Here is a 22,184-nt window from a genome sequence, read left to right as displayed (position 1 = left end):
GTCTACTATGAATCTTTGCATATTAAAAGTCTAAACTTCAGAGAATCGATAGTTTCACAAAACATAAAGTTGCTACATCACGTGTATGGATATATTCAAGGTTCTTACATCTTTTTATGATAAAATTCAAGCACTTTCAAGGTACTCTAGACAAAAATGTCCATACTCTTGAAGCCTTTATCATCACATATGTTTATATTAACTTTAATTGTATGTTTTGATTATTTAATGCTTGCTAATTTCCTGAGTAAGGGATCAACAGAGTTCAGGTATTGGCTAGCTGAGCTCGTCTGGAGTCACCAGGAGCCAACAAACAAATATGAGGATGCGATTGTTACATTTAAATATTAAACGTTTTTTGGTTAACATTATGGATTGTGTAGAAGAAGCACCAGATTATGTTCTCAAGGATTTGACCATATCCCTAACCTTGAAAGCATAATGGCTAACATGAAGCTCTTTCCAAACTTAAGACCTTGTACAAATCCAGGATATTTCCTTCCACCTCTACATATGAGGCCCTGCTTTAGCTCAGGATGTTATCAGGCTTCACACAATCACTCCTAGTATCTATATGTGTAATGACAGTTGGCTCAAAGGCAACTGTTAGCCGGCACAGCCTGCATGGTGTGAACAAATGTTGCTGAGGCTTGTGTAGAACATATCCATGTTACAGGTTATGTAGCTAATGTAGCATAATTCAGTTTTTGACCTAACCTATTCTGAGTGAAAACTGTTTGCTGATACGCAGACCAAAGTACCAAACAGGTGGGTGTGGGCGTACTGGAGAAAAACCTGATTGTTCTAACCTCAGGACAGAGTACTGGATCTGTCCCAACATGTTAAAAAACCCTAAAAGACTCTGCATGCAGCAGCTCGGCCACAAAAACCAATGACAAACTGAACAAGTGTAATTATTTTCAAGCTTTTTAATACAAACTTAATAAACTATCAGTCCCTCTTAACATGTAAGACACTGACTCCAAATACTTTGTTATACCGTTTGTTTTATCAAGTATTGCACAATGTAGGTACAAAATTAATATACGATTACATTTTTGTCCATAATATAGCAAAAATCTTTAAACTCTTAACAGAAAATACAACTCTTATGTTTTTCAAAAAAAGCAAATATTCTTAAATTCCACCACTACGGAATATTCTGTACACAATCTTTAGAATAGTCAATGTTTTTTTTTTTTTTTAAAGATGGATTTATTTTATAATTTCAATAAAAAAAGAAAACATAAAGTTGCTGCAGCCATCACAGATCACTGGAGTAGTAAAAAGATATAAATGCAATACCATGTCGTAGAAACAATAGATACTCTGATATTTTACAAACTCTGTTCCAAATTAAATTATACAATTAGAAAAAAGACCAGGAAATCCCACTTATTTATACCAATTTCTTGAAAAAAAATTGGCGGTGTCCAGTTATGTTTAAATACTGAAAGAGGCCATGACTTGTGGTGGTGTTTTTTTTTTTGTCTTTTTTTATATCGTAAAACAGTCACATAAAAAAAATATTTTGTGCTTGGTTGGCAAATGAAATAACAATGATGCATGTTGAAGTTTAGGTAACCAAGCTTGGACATCTTGTACTAAAGGTATAACTCAAGGGGGCAAAGTAATTCACCCTCGGGCTCATGCTCTTGGACTCGTAACGTAGATCTTACACCTGACAAGTCACTTTTTCCTTTTATCCATGACATTCTGTTCTTGTTTACACTTTTTTTTTTTTTCCAAAATGTGCATTTTGTGTTCGTGTCCCCCCATCACATTATCTCTGGTCGTTTCTGTGTGAAGTAGTAGCTTAAGTAGTACCTTATGTGTACTAGTTGGCCATAACTGGCTGGAATTGCTGGTTAGAATACTGCATGTTGTTCAAGCTGAAATTCAAGCCATCCATAAGGGACTTGTCGTTAAGGCCACCATAAGCCGCAAACATGTCGAAGGCATTGCTGTACTGCAGCGGGCTGAGGCTGAGCGAGCTGTCTCCAGGGAAGAGAGCGCTCTGGCTGCCCTGGCCCTGAAGGCTGGGGAACACAAACTCCTTGGCATTGGGGGACAGGGCCGAGGGCTTCTGGTGCTGTTGCTGCTGCACTCCAAGACCCAACCCGTACAGAGAGTGCATGGAGGTGGAGATGGCTTTCTGTTTCAGGAGACTGTTCACATTCAGGCCCAGGTTGGTGGGAGAGGTACGTGCCACCTTGTTCCCAGCACTGCTGCCGCCGTTGTTGTTGTTGTTGCGTCCGCTGCTCTTCATCTTAGTGGAGCCAAACTTGGTGGCGGCGAAAGTGGCTGTTGTGAAGGTTAAAGGCTGCGTGGAGCGGGGCATAAAGGTGGGGCTGACTGCTGCCGAGTGGCCGAAAGGAGGAGAGGGGGAGGTGGAGCCAGGCGAGGCTCCGTTCACAGGCTCATTGATGGGCATGAAGACCTGCGCGTCTGGGTTGAAACTGTTCTTGATCTCCTTGTCCAGATCAAGCCCCCCACTGTTAGCTCCACTTTCGTTGCTGTCATCGACGTACAATACTTTGACGGGCCCCTTCTCCCCGATCTGATAGGACACCTCAAAGGGGTCAATCCACACGCTGAGGTCCTGGGGCAGGTTGTTGCGGACATCCTCAATGTCCAGCCCGCTCTCTTTGGCTGCCTTTTCCACCACAGGGTCCACCTTCTCCCCCACGTGGATACATCTGAATCCTGAGCCCTTGTATGGCTTGTCTGGGTACCAGTGTCCCTCATATTTCTGCTTCAGCTGCCTCTCCAGCTCCTCGCCGAAAATGTTAACCCGCCGCCGTGGCAGCTTGTTGTACAGGTACGAGATGATGAAGTTGAGAGCTACTTGGATTTCAAGCTGCATAGCTAACTGCCGACGTTTACCAGGTGCGTGAAGATTAGGTGTGTCTGACCTTGAATGCGTCCACTGGGTCTGCTTTGTTTATCCGTGGTTGGCAGCACAGATGCTCTCCAGGCAGGATGGCAAAAGCAACCAGTATTCAGTGAAAACAGATTCAAAAGCAAAAGTGCTGGTTTGTAGTGAAGTGATGTCCTACCACAGGGTGTGATGATTTTTCCTGCAACAATGGTAGAGAAAAAAATATGTCTTAATCAATCATTTCAAAAAACATTTACATAAATTACCAAGTGAGTATCCTATTAAATATATTTAAAAAACACATCAGTTTATCCCTTGCTATTTGAAACCACTATTGCAGACTTTAGTATAAGGGGTGTGCAAGTAAGTGTCATTTAATTATTAACCGTCTGTCTGGAGCACCAGTGCATGTTGCCGTTTTGACTACTTTGAGCTCGAATATCACAAGTTGAATGGCACAGAAAAGTCAACCCGGGCAGGATTTCACAGCAACATTCAGATGTGCACCTAATGCAGAAATATCAACACAGAGTACAGCCCGCTGATCTCGGATTAAGCTATATTCCCTGTTCATCTGACATATAGTGTTTATGTAAATGTGAAAAAGTGGATATTGAGCACGTTAACCTTGCACTAATACTCGGGAATCCTGTTACATAATAGGATATTGCTGGATAGCCTCCATACAGCAGGAGACAGGATGCAGTTGTTGTATTTAATCAACGAAAACGGTGAATTTAACGGAGGAAATGCCTTGTCGATAATGCCAATGGAGGATAAGTTAGCGAGGAAATGATTTATTCCGAACGGTCGTGTCAATGGGGCTGCTTGGATTTGCGTCGTCGGAGCGCTTCCTACATTAAAAACAATGTCGAAATAAGACTGAGGCTACACCCATATGTTTGGCAATTTTACACACTAACGGAGACTAAATACGTTAACGTTACAACATGACGTTGCCTAAAATATAAATGTAGCAACACCAATTCTATAGAAATAGCTTGTGCTGCAATAACACTCGCAAATGGGGATATCGAGTGAATGTGTCGGTGCTCTTTAAATTCCTAAAAGTTGAAAATTGTATTAATCCAAAAGAGGAAACAAATGTAACCGCGACATTTATCGCCCCTCTCATGTCAACTGCCCTCGAAAACAGTAGCCTAGAGGAGATTCCTCACTGTTGCGAAATGGCTACAGGTCTTGTTTCATCTTATCAGTTTAGTGAAGTTAAAGGGAATATTGTTGCAATTTCACAGAAAATGTGACTATGTAATGGCTTTACGTGTACAGCCAGTACTGACACCAATGATCTACAATAAAGGGCGAAATAGTAGGCTACAGTGGCACACAGACGCATTTTGAGCCTCTAAGGGCATATTGTTGTCATTTTGTAACCTAAGATAGAGGAAAAAAGGACATCTTAACACTTTTATCGCACGCACGCGCTTGCACACTCTCACTTTCTCCCCCCCTCTCACACACACACACAGACACACACACACCCCTCCCTAACTTCGTGGACTGACGCAGCAAATCAGCTTAGTAAGTATGGAGCTACAGTACGACAGCAAACAAGATAAAGACAATAATGTAAAATGTATCACACGTAAGAGAAAGAATCCAGGTGAAAATACTTACTTTTTTGTAAAAAATAAAGATTCTCAGTAGTAGTTCTGAAGTACCGTTTGTTAGTGCAAATAGAAAAAAAAAAGTATAAATACTTTCTTCACATAGATTATGAACGTTACAAAAAAGTATTCCAGTACATGTACATTTCGGAGGATTGGCGTTTGCTTCGGTTTCTGTTTTTAAGGTTATTTTGCGTTTTTTTTTTTGTTCCTCTTTCAGCAGGCTTGCAGAGTAGCTCCCGCCTCTCCGGGAGTTTTGCTACTTCGTCCACCTCCTGATACAGTGTTGCCTTTATTTATAGCTTTCCTCCGCCATGGGCACGAGGTAGGCGGTGATGCGGTTTCAGAGGTCAAAACAATACGAGCGGCTGTGATTGGTCCGAATTGCGAGTCCCGCCCTCTGACTCGTGCCTGGGTCGTGTGCTGATTGGCTGACGAGAAATGTCAGTCCGTGACATATGATTCTGTGAAATGGGAGAGACGGCTGTGATGAGCGCTTGCGTCAGAGATAACCTAGGTCTGTGCTGACAGCAAAAGGCTAAAGTAATTATTGTAAGGACAGAATTATATAAAGCGATACCCAGCCCATGTTTGAGTTGTCTTGAAACAAATACTCTTAGCAACTTGAACATATCGTATTGTAGATGTTTGATACAATAACACATCTCTATTTTTCCGAGTAAGCTTGTCTATAAGCTGCTCTAATCGTCATTATCAGACAAAATTAGGGGCACTATGTTATTAATTGAAGCACTGTACACAACACTCGCTGCTCTTATTGCCCGTGTCATGTTATACCACAAAGTAGAGCACTAAAACGAGCCGCTTGCGTGATATAATCTCATTTATAACAAATGTATATATACATTTTCTCAGAGAATCTTCATACAGGAACAAGTTAGCAGACCTGCCACTAAAAACTGCAGGAGTTATGATGAATGTTCACTGCCTGTAAGGAGATTCCCTTTAGCGGAACAATACAGCTGGCAGCAGTGTGGGTGGTGCTGAATGCTATCGAGAAAACACAGGCGCTGATTGGTCCAAAACGGGGCAGGAGCCCTACGGTGAATGGTGTGCCCGTATCTAAGGTGCTGATGTAGGCTGCGCACGTCATCGCTCTGCTGAACGCACGTTGTTTCCAAATTTAAAGTGCACCAACACACATAGTTGTATGTTCATGACATGAAGTCAGCGCTCTACAATGTCAGTGTAACTTTACGTTACTGTTGTGTGTTGAAAAGGGAAGAGGTCGCAGGATATGTATCATTTGAAAGAAAACAAAGTAATGAAATAATGTCTCGAAATGATTGTTGTGACATAAATGCCACAATACCAAGTGAGTGTTATCCTAATTATAATATTTATTAACAAAGGCTTTCTGAGGCTGGTATAATTTACTAAATCTGCAAATAGATAGATAGATAGATAGATAGATAGATAGATAGATAGATAGATAGATAGATAGATAGATAGATAGATAGAGAAATCCACATTTTTAAAAAGCTTTCATTATTTAGAAAATATGTATATTATTATTATGTTATTAAAGTGGCATTACATGTGGTGAAGTGTGCATAATGGATTAAAAACTAAAAGTTTAAGACTTGACTCAGGACTTGGCAGACTTGACTTGGGATTTGACACTTTTGATTTGGGGCTTGACAGTCTTGACTCAGGATTTGAGTGCAAAGACTTGAGACCAACCTGTTACTTGTAAAACAATGACACAAACTCAAACTATCGGTCCCACCTGTGGATATGTCGATATGTTTATTAGCTAACTGTCTCTAAACCTTTTCTGTTCGATTCTATTCTATTCATATCTCTTGATCACATTCAGTGTGAGAGTGTTTGTCATGGCAGCAGCTGTGCCTGTAATAGAAAAGGAAGGCTGTTGGTCTGCGTAGGCCTGCTGACAGAGTGGACTTTTAGACATTCCTCAAGCACTTAGGTTTGCCAAGCGGAGTCATGTGCTCGTTGTGAGCTGTAAATGTGTGCGAAAGGGCTCCCATGGAAAATGCTGTGGTGATCACAGAGCCTACATGAGGCAGACGATAGATCAGGCAGGGCCAGAGCAGAGGGGATTATAGTTTGACATTGCCCCGTGGATTCAGATTCACAATCTAGCTTAGAGTGAAAGTGGGTGGGAGAGTGTGTTGGCTGCCAACAACACAGTGACTTCCACAGTCCTGGCAAGCCCTTCTGGGTTGTTTACTGTAAACAGCTCAGCGCAATCTCATGTCCTCTAGGACCAAAAAAACATATAAGCCACGTTTTGACTAGGGGGGAAAGTGGCCGCCGGGAAGTCTCAGGCCACACCCTCTCAAAAGTCCGCTCACTCTGCGTGATTCGACTACAAGTTAGCCCCAGAGGGATTTACGAGACTCCGGAGGTGACGTATGGTTTTCGCCGTCGTTAATTGTGCACAACATCAGCTGAGTCTCCGCTGATCATTAACATAGTGACTGTGAATTAACAACATCACTAACTGTGCACAGAGTGTCCGGTGCTTGTTGTAAACAAAGATCACTAAGTGAACACCTCCTGCAGCAGCAGCGCATACACACTGTACTGCTACAGAGCTAACTGTAGCTAACTGTTAACTCTTCTTAACGAGCCGGCCTCCGGCTTTTACAAATGACATGTGTTGTTGTCGTGTATAGTACTACGTCACATCCCGCTTAGCGTTCTATCCAATCAGTAACCAGGCTGTTTTCACAGGAGAAAAAAGACCCTGTTCTTCAACTGGGACTAAAAAAGTCCCAACAAAAGCCGGCACTGGACTGCTCGTATTCAAATTATGCGCAAGTGAGACCCTCCTCATTCCGGGTATTGTCCGGCTATTACCCGGTAGTGGAAACAGCCCTATAGATCTCCTCCGGTAGTGTCTTTATACATCACGTGCTTGGCTCTTGTGTGATTCAGTGTGTACATGTGTGCACGCTTACTTGTAGTGTTTGGAGTTGTAACAAACAGCAGTCACATGACGGGGCAAGGTCAGCAGCCATAATGAGGCATGTTAAGACTGCTATATTGTCTTAGGGTGTAATCCTCTAATGTATCCTCCACTCAGTGCCACTTCTGTCACTTGTGCTTATGAAGGACTGTAACACCCTAAGATCTCTAATCCCCCAATCGGGCTTCAGTCGTAGTCTCTGCTTTGATTCCAGGAATGTGAATCTTGGTAAATTAGTCATTTTCCAAATGTTGTTGCTAACTTTTAGTGTTTTTGAAAATCCAACTTATGCGGGCTTATGAGCTGTTTTGAGGCTCGTTTACACTATAAGAACACAACATCAGTCATGCAGGCTTTGCGCAAGACACAAACTGTCTCTGACAGTTTAGAAAACAGAAATGAAAGGGTGGGGTATCTTGATATTTCTTAATCTTGTTACATGTATTATCCCAGTGATTTGCAATAAAAAAAAAGTATTGTATAACATTTGTCAGAAGACTGCAACCTAACATCTCTGTAATGAAAACACACCTGACAACAGAGAATGAGCAGAGGCTGCCCTCCTTCGCTGCTGTGACATAAACATATAGGCTCCTGTGATAGGGCCGCGAACAGTATTATGCTCAGTAGCAGATGTGTGACGGAGCATAATAAACCTATTCCGCTTTTCTCTACACCAGTAGAGAGAGAGAGAGAAAAAAAGTTGCCAGGAAAATTTGCAATAATGAGAGAGGAGGAACAAAAATCACATAAGTGTTAAAGGCTTGTGATTACAGAATTAATTGCTGCACAGTGTTGATGTTCAGTGTTATACAGCAGTGCAGAACAAGGGCAAGTGACACACAAGTAGGAGGTTTTTCACACACTACCGCTTCCATGTCTGCCTCCTCTCCTCCCTCTTCTTTTATCCCCCCCTTCCCATCCCCCCTTCCCTCCCTCTCTCCAGCTCAGACGGAGAGAGCCTTTGACGTCACTGGTTGTTATTACTTAACACAACTCTGCAGAGCGCCCTGGGCACCTCGTAATAGACAGATGCTTTGCTCTCCCTTTGAAGAGTAAATGAGGTAGCGGGTGAAACATGCAGTGAAGGAGACAGGCAGAAAGGGAGAGGAATACTGTGGGTGCAACCCTGGCACTGAGATAGGTATTTTTTTGTCTTTGACTGCCAAAATGAAGGAATTTATTCCAAACTGAGATATAGACAAAAAAAAGGTGATAATCTTTTTAAAAATTTGGCAAGCAAGAAAGTAAAACTCTCCACTCACAAACATGTAACATTTGTTTCAATACTACGTTAACTTATTTTCCAATAAATGAAAAAATGTGTACTGCTCAGGTGTGGGGGTCTTAAAGTCGTTTTAACCAAAGATAGAGCATAAATTCAGGTTTTTTAAACAAGAGAAAACCTACTAAAATAGGCTAATATATATATATATATATATATATTGCATATATATATATATATATATATATATATATATATATATTGCATATATATATATATATATATATATATATATATATTGCATATATATATATATATAATATATTGCATATATATATATATTATATATGTTATATATAATATATATATATATATATATATATATATGCAATATATTATATATATGTTATATATAATATATTATAATATAGTTTCCCATTGCAACTCACATTTTTTAAAATCAGGATCTATGTAAAAAAAAAAAAAAAAACATGCCAGAAACATCAGAAATTATTCAGTCTCCCTTTCAAACTAGATGCCAACTAATTTGGAATGGTGTTGGATGGAGATGGACGAAATTTGTAGTTAGGTTGACAGAGAGAAGCAGAAGTCACAGTCAAAGGCCAAAAAGGGGGCGAATATTAGTGTGTTCACTCGGGTGTCATATTGCCATCACTGCTGTCGGAGCTGGAGTCGATAAATTCTCGAGTGCAAAGTAATTTTCCTTGGGAATGAATGCCGATTGTAACCTTTATCACTGAAGACAAAAGCCAGGTGCTTTTGTGTTGTGAGTGAAATTTATTTTTCATCTATTATAAACTTTATTTGATATCATTGACCAAGTGACTAAATCTTCCCTATGGACTGACAACATGATGAAAAGGCTAATTATCTTGGTAGGGATAAAGATATTGATAATATGGGGTAACAAATCCAGTCAGACTAATGGGTGGAATCCAGTTAATTATCTCTCTCTCTCTCTCTCTGATAGCATGACAACACAATACCCAGAATCCATAGGCATCACTTAGCAGCTTAAACTGCACTAATGCTTGAACAGCAGAAGATAGTGTGTCCATGTCCTGTAGTTTTTCAGGCCCTTCTCAATCACTGTTTCTATTCATATCGACATAAAGTAATGCACTTTAACTCATAGATATCCAATGTTATTGTGAGCCAGGAGCCAGGTGTAGGTTATATAGATGCATATTGATGTTTTTGTCCCCCCAACTGCCTAATTTTTCGGACTCTCTAACTTCTCAGCGAAAAATGAGGCAGTCGGGGGGATAGATGAGTCAAAGAAGCACAGGTACGTGTGAAACCATAGGTGAATGTTGACTAATTTCAAGCTAACTTGTAAATTAACTTCTGTACATAAATACACCACATTCTACGTGACCTATGTAACTGCGTCCAGTAGTTACATACAGATGAAGTTGTTTTAACCCAAACCCTGATCTGTTTTCTAACCTTAGTTGTAAGTAGTTTTAATACCTAAACCTAACCAAGAAGTTCCTTCTAACAATGCAAAGCACATGTTTAAAACAGCAACTGCGTGACCATTTCATAATATTAAATAGAACGGTCAAAATTTGTATACATCTTACAAGCCATTGTGCATAGATAGCATACAAACAGCCGTATGAGGATACTTTGCATTTTCATTTAGTATACATGCTGAATATTGAACCTTAAAAACGACTTATCTTTTCCGTAACCTTCAAATGAGTCAGTACCTCCATTACTCTGTCACTGATACATGAAATGACCGGCCTGGTATAAAATCTCATTAACTAAATTTCATGAGTGACTGAGTTGTTCCACCAACATTTCATGGTGTTATCAGGGAATGACAAGTTGTACTTTTTCCTTGCTCTGCTGTGGCTGCCCATTAAACATCATGCATGAGTGACCTGCAGCGAGCCGCACAGCATGCATACACACAGAGGATTTACATGGTGCGCTGTATGTAAATACAGAGGTTATGTTATCAGTTGTCACGACAGCAGCGTAAGTACTTTTTCTCCTGCGCAGTCGCCTTCATAACCCACTGAGGCTGTTACATAATTCATCCGATGGCAGCCCACTGGGGCAACATCAATAGATCCATTCGCCCTCTGCAGAGTAAAAAGAAACAAGGCTGAAATGCACAAGAGTATCCTAATGTAACCAACTTTAAGCAGTGTTGAATGGATCATTATTGATCTGGTCTGTTTCAGGGAAACATGTCTCTTCTGATTATTCGCTGCACACAAGTGATGCTTTATCTGAAAAAGAAAACCTTGTAACTGGCTGTATGTTGTGTTCGGCTGCTTCTGTACAATCTTCCCTGTGTTTCTCCTCTTTCTTTAACTTTGACCTTGTGGCCCTGCTCAGCAACAACAACACCACTATGCTTCAGCTTTAACCTCCAGGCAGAGAAACACAGCCATATATCCCTCAGTACTGGATGTTCTCATAAATGGGTTGTCACATGAGTTCTTCTTAAAGCTAATTCTCTATATCCCCTGATTTTTCGCTCCACCATTACTCTTCATCTCATTCACCTCGCCGTGCTCTAAAAGGCAGAAAGAGGGAGGGTGGTAGTCAATAGAATAGCTCTGTATGTGCTCTGTATGTACTGAGTGCAACCTCCCCACCCCCTAGGTCTCTTTGCACATAAACTGAGATGATTGAGCGACACATCCTGCTCCTCAAGGACGTAGAGAATCAATTTAGTAATGAGACGTGGATAGTTGATGGAAAGATAAGAGAAAGGTGCCAAGGTGTTTTTGATTCATCTGTGGCAGTGACACGGCACATCGCTTTGCGTGGTTTAGTACCTGACATTATGTTGATTACCTTACATTTTTTATTCAGCGCTCTTCTCTCTCTTCAATCACTTATGAGTTTTTAATGCAGCGAGCTCCATTATTATGACAAAACAGTGGCTCAGGGTGCATATAATCTAGCTGCAGGGATGGAAGGTCTCCTATGTTTGCTTGTGCATGTTTCACATCCTCTGCATGAGATTTAAACAGCAGGAGTGGTGGCGATTAGAATAGTAAACAAAAAGAGTCCAGTAGAATTTTTGCAATTATTAACTTACAGTGCCACAGTTTCAATATAACCCAAAACTGCTTGTGCTATTTTTTTAACCAATGAATAAATACTAGGTGACATTAATTAATTAAGCAGCAAAAAAGTCATTTAATTATTTTTCCAGAAAGAGGACTGTTTTTTTTAGCTTTCGCATTGTGAATAAACACAATAACCAATCACGTAGCGTGGAAGAGACGTCATGTCAAAACGTACACTTTACTGTAGTTGAGGGTGGGAAAGTTTTACATTTCATTACTGAACAGAAATGGCAAACTTTGTTACTAATTCCACCTTTGAAAAATGCAGCACTTACCAGCTTTTAATAAAAGCCATAGAAGAACATTTCACTAAAAGGAAACTAAATAAAATATAGAAACAGACGTTGAATCCATAATTCTTTTTCTGAAGAATAAGCTGGAGCAAATCTATTCGAAAATTTTATTGAAAAAGTCTTGCAACTGTCGCTAATTTGTATTAAGTAAGTAAGTAAAGTTTATTTATAGAGCACTTTTCACAGATAAAATCACAAAGTGCTTTACATAAAAAAGGGGAACATAAGACAATTAAAACACAATTAAAACTCAATGAAACATAAAATTATAAAATAATATGTACAATGCAAGCTGGTCTTCCAAATGCCTATCTAAAAAGATAGGTCTTAAGGTGATTCCACAGAAATAGCAAACCATAGCGGTGGAGGAAGAGAGTTCCAAAGTTTGGGTGCCACAATTGCTGCCGGTATAAATAGCTGTGATGAGAAATCTTAACATGCAATAACCAATCATGTTGCTTGGAACAGACTTATACTGTAGCTGATGGTGTGAAAGTTGGATCTATATTTACTGAACCTAGATGAGAAACTTTATTACTAATTACATCCTTGACAAAGACAACCCATACCAGCCTTTCACAATAAAAGTCCTAGACATATACACTGCATTACTAGAGGTAACTCATATTCACTCACAACATTTCACTAAAAGGAAACTAAATGAAATATACACATGTTCAAATGATTTTTTCCTGAAGAATAAGCTGGCAAAAATGTATTTGAACCTTTTATTAAGTGCTGCAACAGTCACAAATTTGCATTGCTGCTTGTATTAATAGCTTTGATGCAAAACATTCAATTATTTTGCACTTTTCATTTTTAAAGGTGAAAAGAAACTGTTTGGTCATTATTCATATTCAGTAGTATTAATGTAAAAAAAAAAGACTGATGATATTACTTTTACCATAATTCTGCTAGCTTTGGTCACAAATCTTTATTGAACATGCAGCTTTTATATAACATGCAAAGTAACAAATTAGAGCTTTCCTTCCATTATTGTAGCCTTTCAGCAGCCACACAAGTGGTCATGACATCATCTTTTTTTCATCTCAGTTTCTTTATTCTCTCTTTTCTCTGTAATATTTTGTATTGCGTTGAAATATATCCAGGTTATTTTGGATTCAGTTGAGACAGATTGCAGTCTGGCATCAGAGTGTCTCAAATGCCTTTTGAGTGTCCACTCGATTGGATTTCATTTCCCTGCTCAGTATGCAGATAAGCACATTTTTGTGAACCAGGACCTGCGCTCAAAATCAAAACAAGGCAGCAATGGCTCTACTCTTGGCTTCCACTATTTTTGGCTTCTCTTAAACTTCCTGGCATGTATGAACTAACACCTCCTCAGTCACATTCACATTACACTTGTGGCCACATGTGTCCTTGGCCACCTCCAAATGTGGCTTGAGGAATCCAGTCTCAGTGCATCCTGGTGGGCACATTCACACCTGTGTATATAGAGCTGTTTACTTGTGATTTGATCAATCAAGACGCATTTTAGTGCTTCGTGTGACCCGCTGAGGTGTTGGGGAAGCAATAGTCTCAAGGTTGAAAGAGTGTAGAGGTGCAAGAATGGAAAGAGTGTGGAAGAGAGGGGAAACACAGAGGTATAAAGGACAGCTGGGAGGATATGAAGGAAGAAGGAAATGGAGAGAAGACAGTTGTGCCTTGAGGGCCAGGTGTGACCTCAAAGGGCTTCAATGAGAGAGATAAGATGGGAAAGAGAGGAGGAAAAAGCTTGTCTCAGGTCTGGGTATCATTCTAATATCTGTATAAATACAAGTACCTCCAAAGAAACACTGATACTAGGGATCGGAATAATTAATCGATGACTGATTTATGGTCGTTAAGAATTTGGTCGATCACGTGGAATTTTTAATCGATCTGTGTATTTTATAATTTTTATTCTATCTATGACTGTGTATCAGTACTCACTGAACTGAAACACAGCAGAGCGTTCAGTTTTGCAGTCGTACGTGAATAAACCAATGAGCTGAGAGTTAAGTTGGATAAAGCTACAGTTTTCAAACTGAAAGTTGCAATAACAATTATAAAACACACATAAATATAAGAGTATTAATTTGAGCGAAACTAGCTTACTCTGTCAAACCTTGCTAGCTTTAATTACTAGGTTTGATTTTATTCAAAAGTTAAACAAAAAACACACACACTGTATATATATATATATATAATTATATATATATTTATATTATTAGATGAATAGATTATTTGATCATTAACGTTATAGATGCTCATGTCATCCCTTACTGATACCAATAGAAAATTTAATTTGCTACCTTTTTTTCTGCTTCATTCGATACTCATCATGTATAACTGACTGCACGTGTCACCTTTTTATGATTGAATGCGGCCAAAATGTCAGCTCCACATTTTTAATTATTATTCCGATAAATGTGAGGCTGTGATGACCAACATGATATGATAGAAATTGTTTGGGAGATTGTCTATTCATCGCTGGAAAGCAAAATCTTTTTCATGTTCAAAATGTATAGTCAGCACAATGGAGACCCCCTACGGAGAACAACAATTGAGCCCAAGACAAAAACACTTGAGGTGATTTGGAGGCACTGGCTGCAGAGTCTAATGCTCTTATCATTATTCTGATTAGAACTGACCCTGGAAAGACTCAGCATGCAATTAGAATTCACAGAGAGAAATTAAAAGTAAACAGCAGGGGCTGTCTGCTGAGAAGTGTGCCTGATACATGAGAGGAGAGATAACTGAGACAACAGAGGAGGAGGACGGTGGATGAAAGGAAGAACGAGGGGGAATAATAATCCCACTGTTGTGTTAAATAGAGAAGGGAGGGAGGCTACTCTGTATTCAAGGCTTGTGAAATATACTTTGTTGAATCTGTATGTTTAACTCCCCACACTCACATTCATACATCTCTTAGCAGGCCACGTCTCACATTCTCTGAATATGTAATTGCATCCATCTGTACTTATCATATGTGTGTATGTCTGTATCAGATATGTGCGCGCATGTGCGTTTCATAATCGATGGAGATGAAGTGGTCACGCATCAGCGGAAATCTTATCTACGTTCAAATGAGATTCTGCTTTTTAAATAGCTTTATAAACCACCCTTATTATGTTGAAATGTTCTGGTTGTGCTTGTTCTATAAGATTATTCAACTTGCTATCATCCATCACATACAGCAAATTAGATCTTGTAGCATGTCTGTTACAATCAGAATTTAAATATCTATGAATGCATTTATATAATGTATAAGTGGCCTTCCGAGTAGTCTGTGAGCTCACACGGTCTGCTCACACGTCATTGTGTTCCTTTACTGCAGTTTTCTTATTACTAACCAGCACCCTTACTGAGAAGGCAACAAATTGATGTATGCATTTGTGAATACTGCATTACTGTTATGTGTTTCCATATGTTATTTGATGACACACAATACTGAATTATGCACCGGCTTAATAACGTGCTGATCCAGTAGTAGCATTTTCAGTGTAAACAGACTGTGTTTTAAAATAGCTGTTTGTATCGTGCATAGCCAAAACATGCTGAGGAGATGTTATTACCACAGCTCATGATAAATGATTACCCCCTTTTTAATACTTTTTTTTTTTTTAAACAATGAGAAAAATCAACTAAAACAATCAAGTAACATGTTATCTCAGACGTGCATAAAGAAAGGACATAATTGAATAAATAAAAATGTAAAATAGATAAATAAAAATACATACATACATACATACATACATACATACATACATACATACATATAAAATTTACTTTAAAATTGAAAAAACATATTTAAAAAACTATTTAAAATCAGTAAAATAATATATGATTAACTAAAATAAACAAATAAATACAATTTAAAATAAAATAAGAATTAAATCAAATCATAGTGAGAGGCTGCCAGTTGTACGGAATGCTAAAGAGTGCTATGCATTAAGTCTTAAGCTAGGGTCATGAGAAATAAGCTGGTTCACTTATTCTCCCCCACATACTCATCTAGGTGAGCAAGAAGCAGGTGCCAGATTGTCAATCATTTTTTTATTGAGTTGGTTCTCAAGAACCTGAGGCTTTCATGATTACCCCTTTTAACATGGCCATTGGAGGCCAAGAACAGTGTGCAACAACAACAAAAAACATGGACAGCCCATTATTCCAAAATCTGAAAATTGTCCTATTTGTCCAACAGGCTGTTATCCCAGAAAACACCCATTGCTCTGAAGGCCCATTGCTTCAAAAATAGCCAACCCTCTCTCCCTGCTGTAGAAAGATTCATGGCCTGCAGTCAGACCACCCTGCCTCCTAATGTTTCACACTGTTGTGTCGAAGTCCCCGTCAATATGTGTTTCCCTCCCGTGAGAATGGTGTTTCCCAAAACACCACGGGAGGGATCAGGTTAAGCATCGTAAAAGATGATAGGTTGGGTTTAGAGATCAGGTTTGGTTGAGGTTAAGTTGGAAAGCAGATTTCGACAGTACACCTTCACCTTCATGGTCCAATGGTCCCATCCTGCTAAATAAATAGCCAAATGCTTCTGTTTTTTAGAGTTTGGTGTTACAGAGTGTGTTTTCAGAGCAATGGGCCTTTAGATCAATGGAGGTTTTTTTCGAGTATACTGGGCCGTCAGACTAATGGGCCATCTACCTTCCATTGTATTGGGTCCATCAAAGCAACAGCATGACACTACAGAAAGAAAATAAGAAAGGATAGTAGAACTGAATGAGTAGATAGTAGAATAGAATTTCATTTTTTCGTTCATCCTTATCCACAAAGATAAGAGTTGTTCTTTTGGTTCATATTCCACTTCGGCATCCACATCATCAGCACCTTGACTGATGGCCAACACTTGATTTCCCTGTTCTTTTGGCTCCGGGCCTGAACCAGTGTTATGTCGCCGTGCAGAGTGATAAGAATGAGAACAGCATGCCTTTTCTTTACCCTGATGTCATCTGGAACAGTTGCTCTCCTCTCCCAAAATATGAGATGATACAATGACCTGAGAGAAAACTGAAATGCATCTCCCTATCTCCAGAAAATCTCAGTGCACCTTACAGATGGCCTTGCATACAGATATGTAGAAGCTTCAGTGCAAATCCTAAATTCCTTTATTCACTGTATGATATAATAAATAGCTTGTATAAAATTCAATTCATGGCTAAAAGATTAAAAAAATATATATAAATTATTATTAATATTTCTTTCCTTGAAGGATTATTTATGAAAATAGATACTATGTGTCATGGAAAAATGTAGTTCTAGGTATATGACTCTTTATCTCAGACTGGGGATTCACACATTGTTCCACATCACACACTTTGCCCTGTGGTGTATCTGGTTGGAGCAGACACAATGTACCACATTCACAGTCATAAACTCTGCTGGCCGGCTGCAGTGTTTCCAGACATCCTCCTCTCTTACCTCAGAACAGTGTGTATGTATTTGTTTGTGTGTGTGAGGCGACAAGTCTATGTTAGATCTCCTGCTGCCTTATCAGTAAGTCACACACAGACATAACATGCCAACACATGCAAACACACACACACACACACACACACACACACACACACACTGTCAACAGCGCGTGACTCCCAACAGCTAATGGCTGTACCTGTTTTGGGAACAGATATGGTATCATGGAGTGGCTGATGCATACTTAAAATGAGTACAGCGCATTAACCTTTCCTTTATTTAACTTCTGTCCTGTGGAGTCAACGAGGTGAACCAATATCAGATGGCAAACTTACTGGCAATGAATGAGAATTAGGATGCAGGCAAATAGAACTAGATTGCAAAAGACAGCAGTTCGGATTAATCATCTTGTGGAAGTGTGTATGGATGTTTGAATATCCTATAAGAGAGATAGAGTCAGTGAAGAACTTGCAGGGAGGTTAAAACCCTTCTCTACAAATTTAGCCATGCACTCCTATAACATTGTCACCATGGACAGTTAAAAAAAGGATAAAAACTGATGCAGCAGAACCAGAGGTATTGTCTTTTTTATTCTATGCATTCCTCTTCTTTATCCACACTTGGTGCCTACATTACCCACAATGCAACTCCACTGCTGACAGTTTTTAAGATCATGAGTTGTGACCACTGTTGCTAAGTTGGCTACTTTTCAGACCCTTCATGAAACGTAGCCTTTTTATAAAATTAAACTAATTTAGCAACTTTTTCAGACCATCAGGGGAAAAGGCGAGAACGTAATACTACATTTATTAGCTAGGAAATTAAATGCCAACAAAATTAATTCCAATATTGTTTAGAACAGGAAGGGGGGGTCACTGACAGAGCCCCTATTTACGGCCATGGTACAAACATGGTAAAAACGACAGACCTATACAAACATCGTACATAAATATGACAAGTATGGTGAATTTGTACTGGAACAACAACAATAACAATTAACCAGCATTAAAGGATAGACAACCGCAAAGCCTCATGGGAAACAGGGAATCCCAGAAATGCTTTTATTTACACAAAAAAAAGGATGACAGTCACAGAACATTGTCACAGAACAGTCTTTGTCAACAAGAGTTGCACGAACTGGACAGCATGCAGTCAGACACAGAAATATGTTCTGTGACGTCATAAACTTGCAAATCAGTGCATCATGTCATCTGTCATCTGGAATATTAGCGACTTGGAGCGAGTGTCGGCTACTTTCATTAGAAAATAGTTGACAACACTGGCTTTGCTGACCTTTTCAGAAATGGCAGAGGCTATGAGCGTTAATTTTTCAGTTGATTGTACGTTAAAATATAGTAATTTTAGAGTTTTCCTTGGTTATTTTATAGTACGTCTGAGGAAAGTGTTGATATTCCCAACAGCCTCATTCTTTTTCTCTGTCACTATACTTTTCTTGCATTACTTTACCCACTTGCTAGCTTGCCATGTCCATGTTGTTGTTGCCTAGCAGTGGTTTTCTCATGACTTAATCATTTGAATTCAAACATGTAATCTACAGGACTTCCATGTCATAACCACAAGCTTTCAAGTTCTATTTGAAGGCAGCCAGAAATGCAGTTGTGTTATGCAAATTGTGGCTAATGTAGCATCAGGCCGCTAGCCTTAAGCATACATGATGAGCAGGCTACAAGCGTTTGGTAAGTCCGCTTCTTTTTTCCTCCACACTTTTGTACATATTCAGACTTGTGTCCTTCAACCAGACACTGACTCAAGTGACTTGATGTAATTTATCAGACTTTGTGCAGCTCCCTTTGTAGTCACTAAATTATTTTTTAAACTTTTTTTCTCAAATGTAATCATGCTCAAATCAGTGGCGTCCACTTTATCCCCATTCTCTTTCTTGTTTTAATGCACAATAAAATACATTTTTTGAGCAAGATTTAAACATTTATGTGTACATATACTTTCCCATATTGCCGTTAATTCAGATTTTAAAAGCCAACAATAGCAATCCAAGATAAGATGAACCCAAATCCTTTCACCTTTTAAAGTCCTCAAGCTCACCTTGCAAATTACCTCCATCCATCAAACTCTTTGTTTCCGTAGTTGTTCAAAGTTGCCCCCAAAACAAAGAGTTCCCACCAGACAACAACCTTCCATAACACTCTGTGTCTCCTTAACCTTCTAGCTGCTGCGCTTCACACTCACAAGTTTGTTCAGTCATCTGAAATCCACTTCAGAGACCAGAAGTGCTTCATGATGCACTGAATCATTTACAAATGCCCTTTGACCCTCAGTGAACTCCCCTGTGTGTCAACCATGTCGGTGGTCTCTTGTCCTGACCTTTGCCCTTGCATACACATACACATATACATATACACACAAGTCTTATTCTGACATCATGGAGCCAGAGCTGATATGATTGGAGAACAACTTCTGTAGAGAGAAAGTTGGGAGGGACTCTTTGAAGGTGTTGTTTTTATGGAATATAAGGGAAGTCACATAAAGTTGATTTGAAGACATTTCTGTCATTTCTGTCAGGTTGAAATTCAGAGTTGACCAGCATATCACAGCATGTACTAATCATCTATGGGAAACTTCAGCTGCCTGCATCATCAGAAGTTCTCCAGTTTGAACTTCTTTCTGCGTCATTTGTTTCCTGCACTTTTTATGTGAACAATCAAGTGCAGCACTATGAATGCCAGGCTGAAAATATGGGTTGACATATTCATATTTCTCCCCAAATTTATACAGGGTATTTTAATGAAGTGCTTCATAAGATCTCTTATGAAAACTCTTGCGGCATGGTTCATATGATAGCTTATGAAAAGTGACGATCACTGTTTTATGACAATCCCAACACGTCAACCTGTGACAGTTTCTCCAATTACCAATTTGTTATGGCTAGGAAAAAAGAGCAGGGTTACGCTTAAAAAACATTACCGTATTTCCTCAATTTCAAGCTGGGCCCCTATTAATGACCGGCCTCATTTAGTAACCGGGTGTAAAAACAATTTTTAGTAAATAAAAGCCGGCCTCTTTTATAAGCCGGGTGTCTTACCGGTGTTATGTCAAAGTCTGTTCCCCGTCGATATATGTACCCCTTACCTTAACCTGCACCAACCTGACCTCTGACCCCAACCAGTCCTCCTTTAAGTTGTTAACATGAGCCCAAGTTTACCTTAACCCCAAACAGTTCTCTCTACAAGGCCTAACCTTAAACTTAAATCCTAACTCCAACCGTGGAGGTGATGCTACGGAGAACACCATTCAGGAAACATCATTTGACGGTAACAGATTTCGACACAACACCTGTATTTTGAAGTTTGGCCACACAAGTTAGTACTGTAGGTAAATATGGTTGTTTCTCCCGCTGTCCTAGTCATTCTCTGTAAAGTCGAGCTTTTTTACGCACATTCTTCTGGGCTTTTTAGTAGTTTCGACATTTTAAATCCTAGTTTACATCCGAGTACTTCCAATATGGCTGACATCCGGGTAACTGGCTACAATGCGCTGTGTAAAACACTCTAAAATGTGCCGGTCAGAGCTGCTCTGATTTTCTTTTTTTTAATAAAAGCCTCCTTCAAATAATAGCCTGCCCCTATTATTAGCCGGGTCCCAAACTGATATTTTATTAATAGAAGCCCCGGCTACTATTTGAGGAAATACGGTACTTCTAGACATAACTTCCAACAAGACACAAACTGTCAGTTGCCAGCCCTAGGTTCCTATGGGCCATCCACCTTCCCGCTCACCCTCCTTCTTTAGAACAGCCTTATTTAAACAATATTGCGTCTCCTTCTTTGACAGCCAGCTTTTTTACTCTGCCTTTGACTGTGTCTGCTTAGAACACTTTGATTGAGGTTGGACAACCTGTCGTATGAAGAAATTCTTTTCAAGCATAAGCCCTTCATATCTCCTATCCACTTCCTACCTTTGAAACATCTGAGTTAAGTTCAGCACCAGAGCACCTGTAGGAAACCCACCCAAAACACTTGGAAAATGTTCAAATTTAGCACGGAAAGCCCATGCCTTTAATAATTTAGATATGACAAGGCAGTTCGAGTGAGTTCATAGTGTTTATATGGTTTCTTGTTAATTGTATCACAATTTTTCACCCTTGAGCTTATGGTCACTTCTTTTCTACCATTCTTGGACATCCGAATGAAGAATCCTGTGCACAGCTCTCCAACACAGCACCCAATAGCACATGTAAAAGTAACTCTAAACAACCTGTACCGGGTAAATAGGCAACCAGCAGTGAAAGGAAAATGGCTGCAATTGCACTCTGAGGGAGAGGGAGAAAAATGAATGGAATCAAGGAAGTACATCATCAGAGTTATTGTGTGCGAAGGTCTTCTATTGTGTATTTGTCTGTCTCACTACAAGTGTTTGTGTGTGTTGCATGTGTACAGGTATAGAAATATGTCTGTTGCTTCTGCTGCTTCAGTCTAAAAACTCTGCAGGTCACTTTATTAGATCTAAAAACTGCACACACTTAACAGTAAATGTGAGACATCTGAGTATAGATGGGTGAATCACTGTTGCAATCTGCAGAACCCACATGTGTATAATTAAAGATTCACTGAATATTGCTGCAACAGAGAAACTATTTTTTTATTTTTTTTATTTTCATTCTCTTTTTAGCCATCTGCTGGTTCACAGAATGGTATTCA

General features: G+C 39.3%; 1 protein-coding gene across 1 annotated transcript; it reads right to left on the bottom strand.

Moving 5' to 3' along the window:
* Window positions 1-914: 914 nt before the first annotated feature.
* Window positions 915-4,776, bottom strand: LOC131983992 (protein Tob1-like). The gene is made up of 2 exons (XM_059348842.1): window positions 4,520-4,776; window positions 915-3,080 (listed from the first exon to the last, which is right to left on the bottom strand). The coding sequence occupies exon 2, from the start codon at window positions 2,864-2,866 to the stop codon at window positions 1,838-1,840; it is 1,029 nt and encodes a 342-aa protein (XP_059204825.1). The 5' UTR covers window positions 2,867-3,080; window positions 4,520-4,776; the 3' UTR covers window positions 915-1,837.
* Window positions 4,777-22,184: the final 17,408 nt, after the last annotated feature.

This window comes from Centropristis striata, chromosome 13 (assembly GCF_030273125.1).
Source record: "Centropristis striata isolate RG_2023a ecotype Rhode Island chromosome 13, C.striata_1.0, whole genome shotgun sequence".
Classification (NCBI taxonomy): Eukaryota; Metazoa; Chordata; class Actinopteri; order Perciformes; family Serranidae; genus Centropristis; species Centropristis striata.
This window is presented reverse-complemented; position numbering and strand designations above follow the sequence as displayed.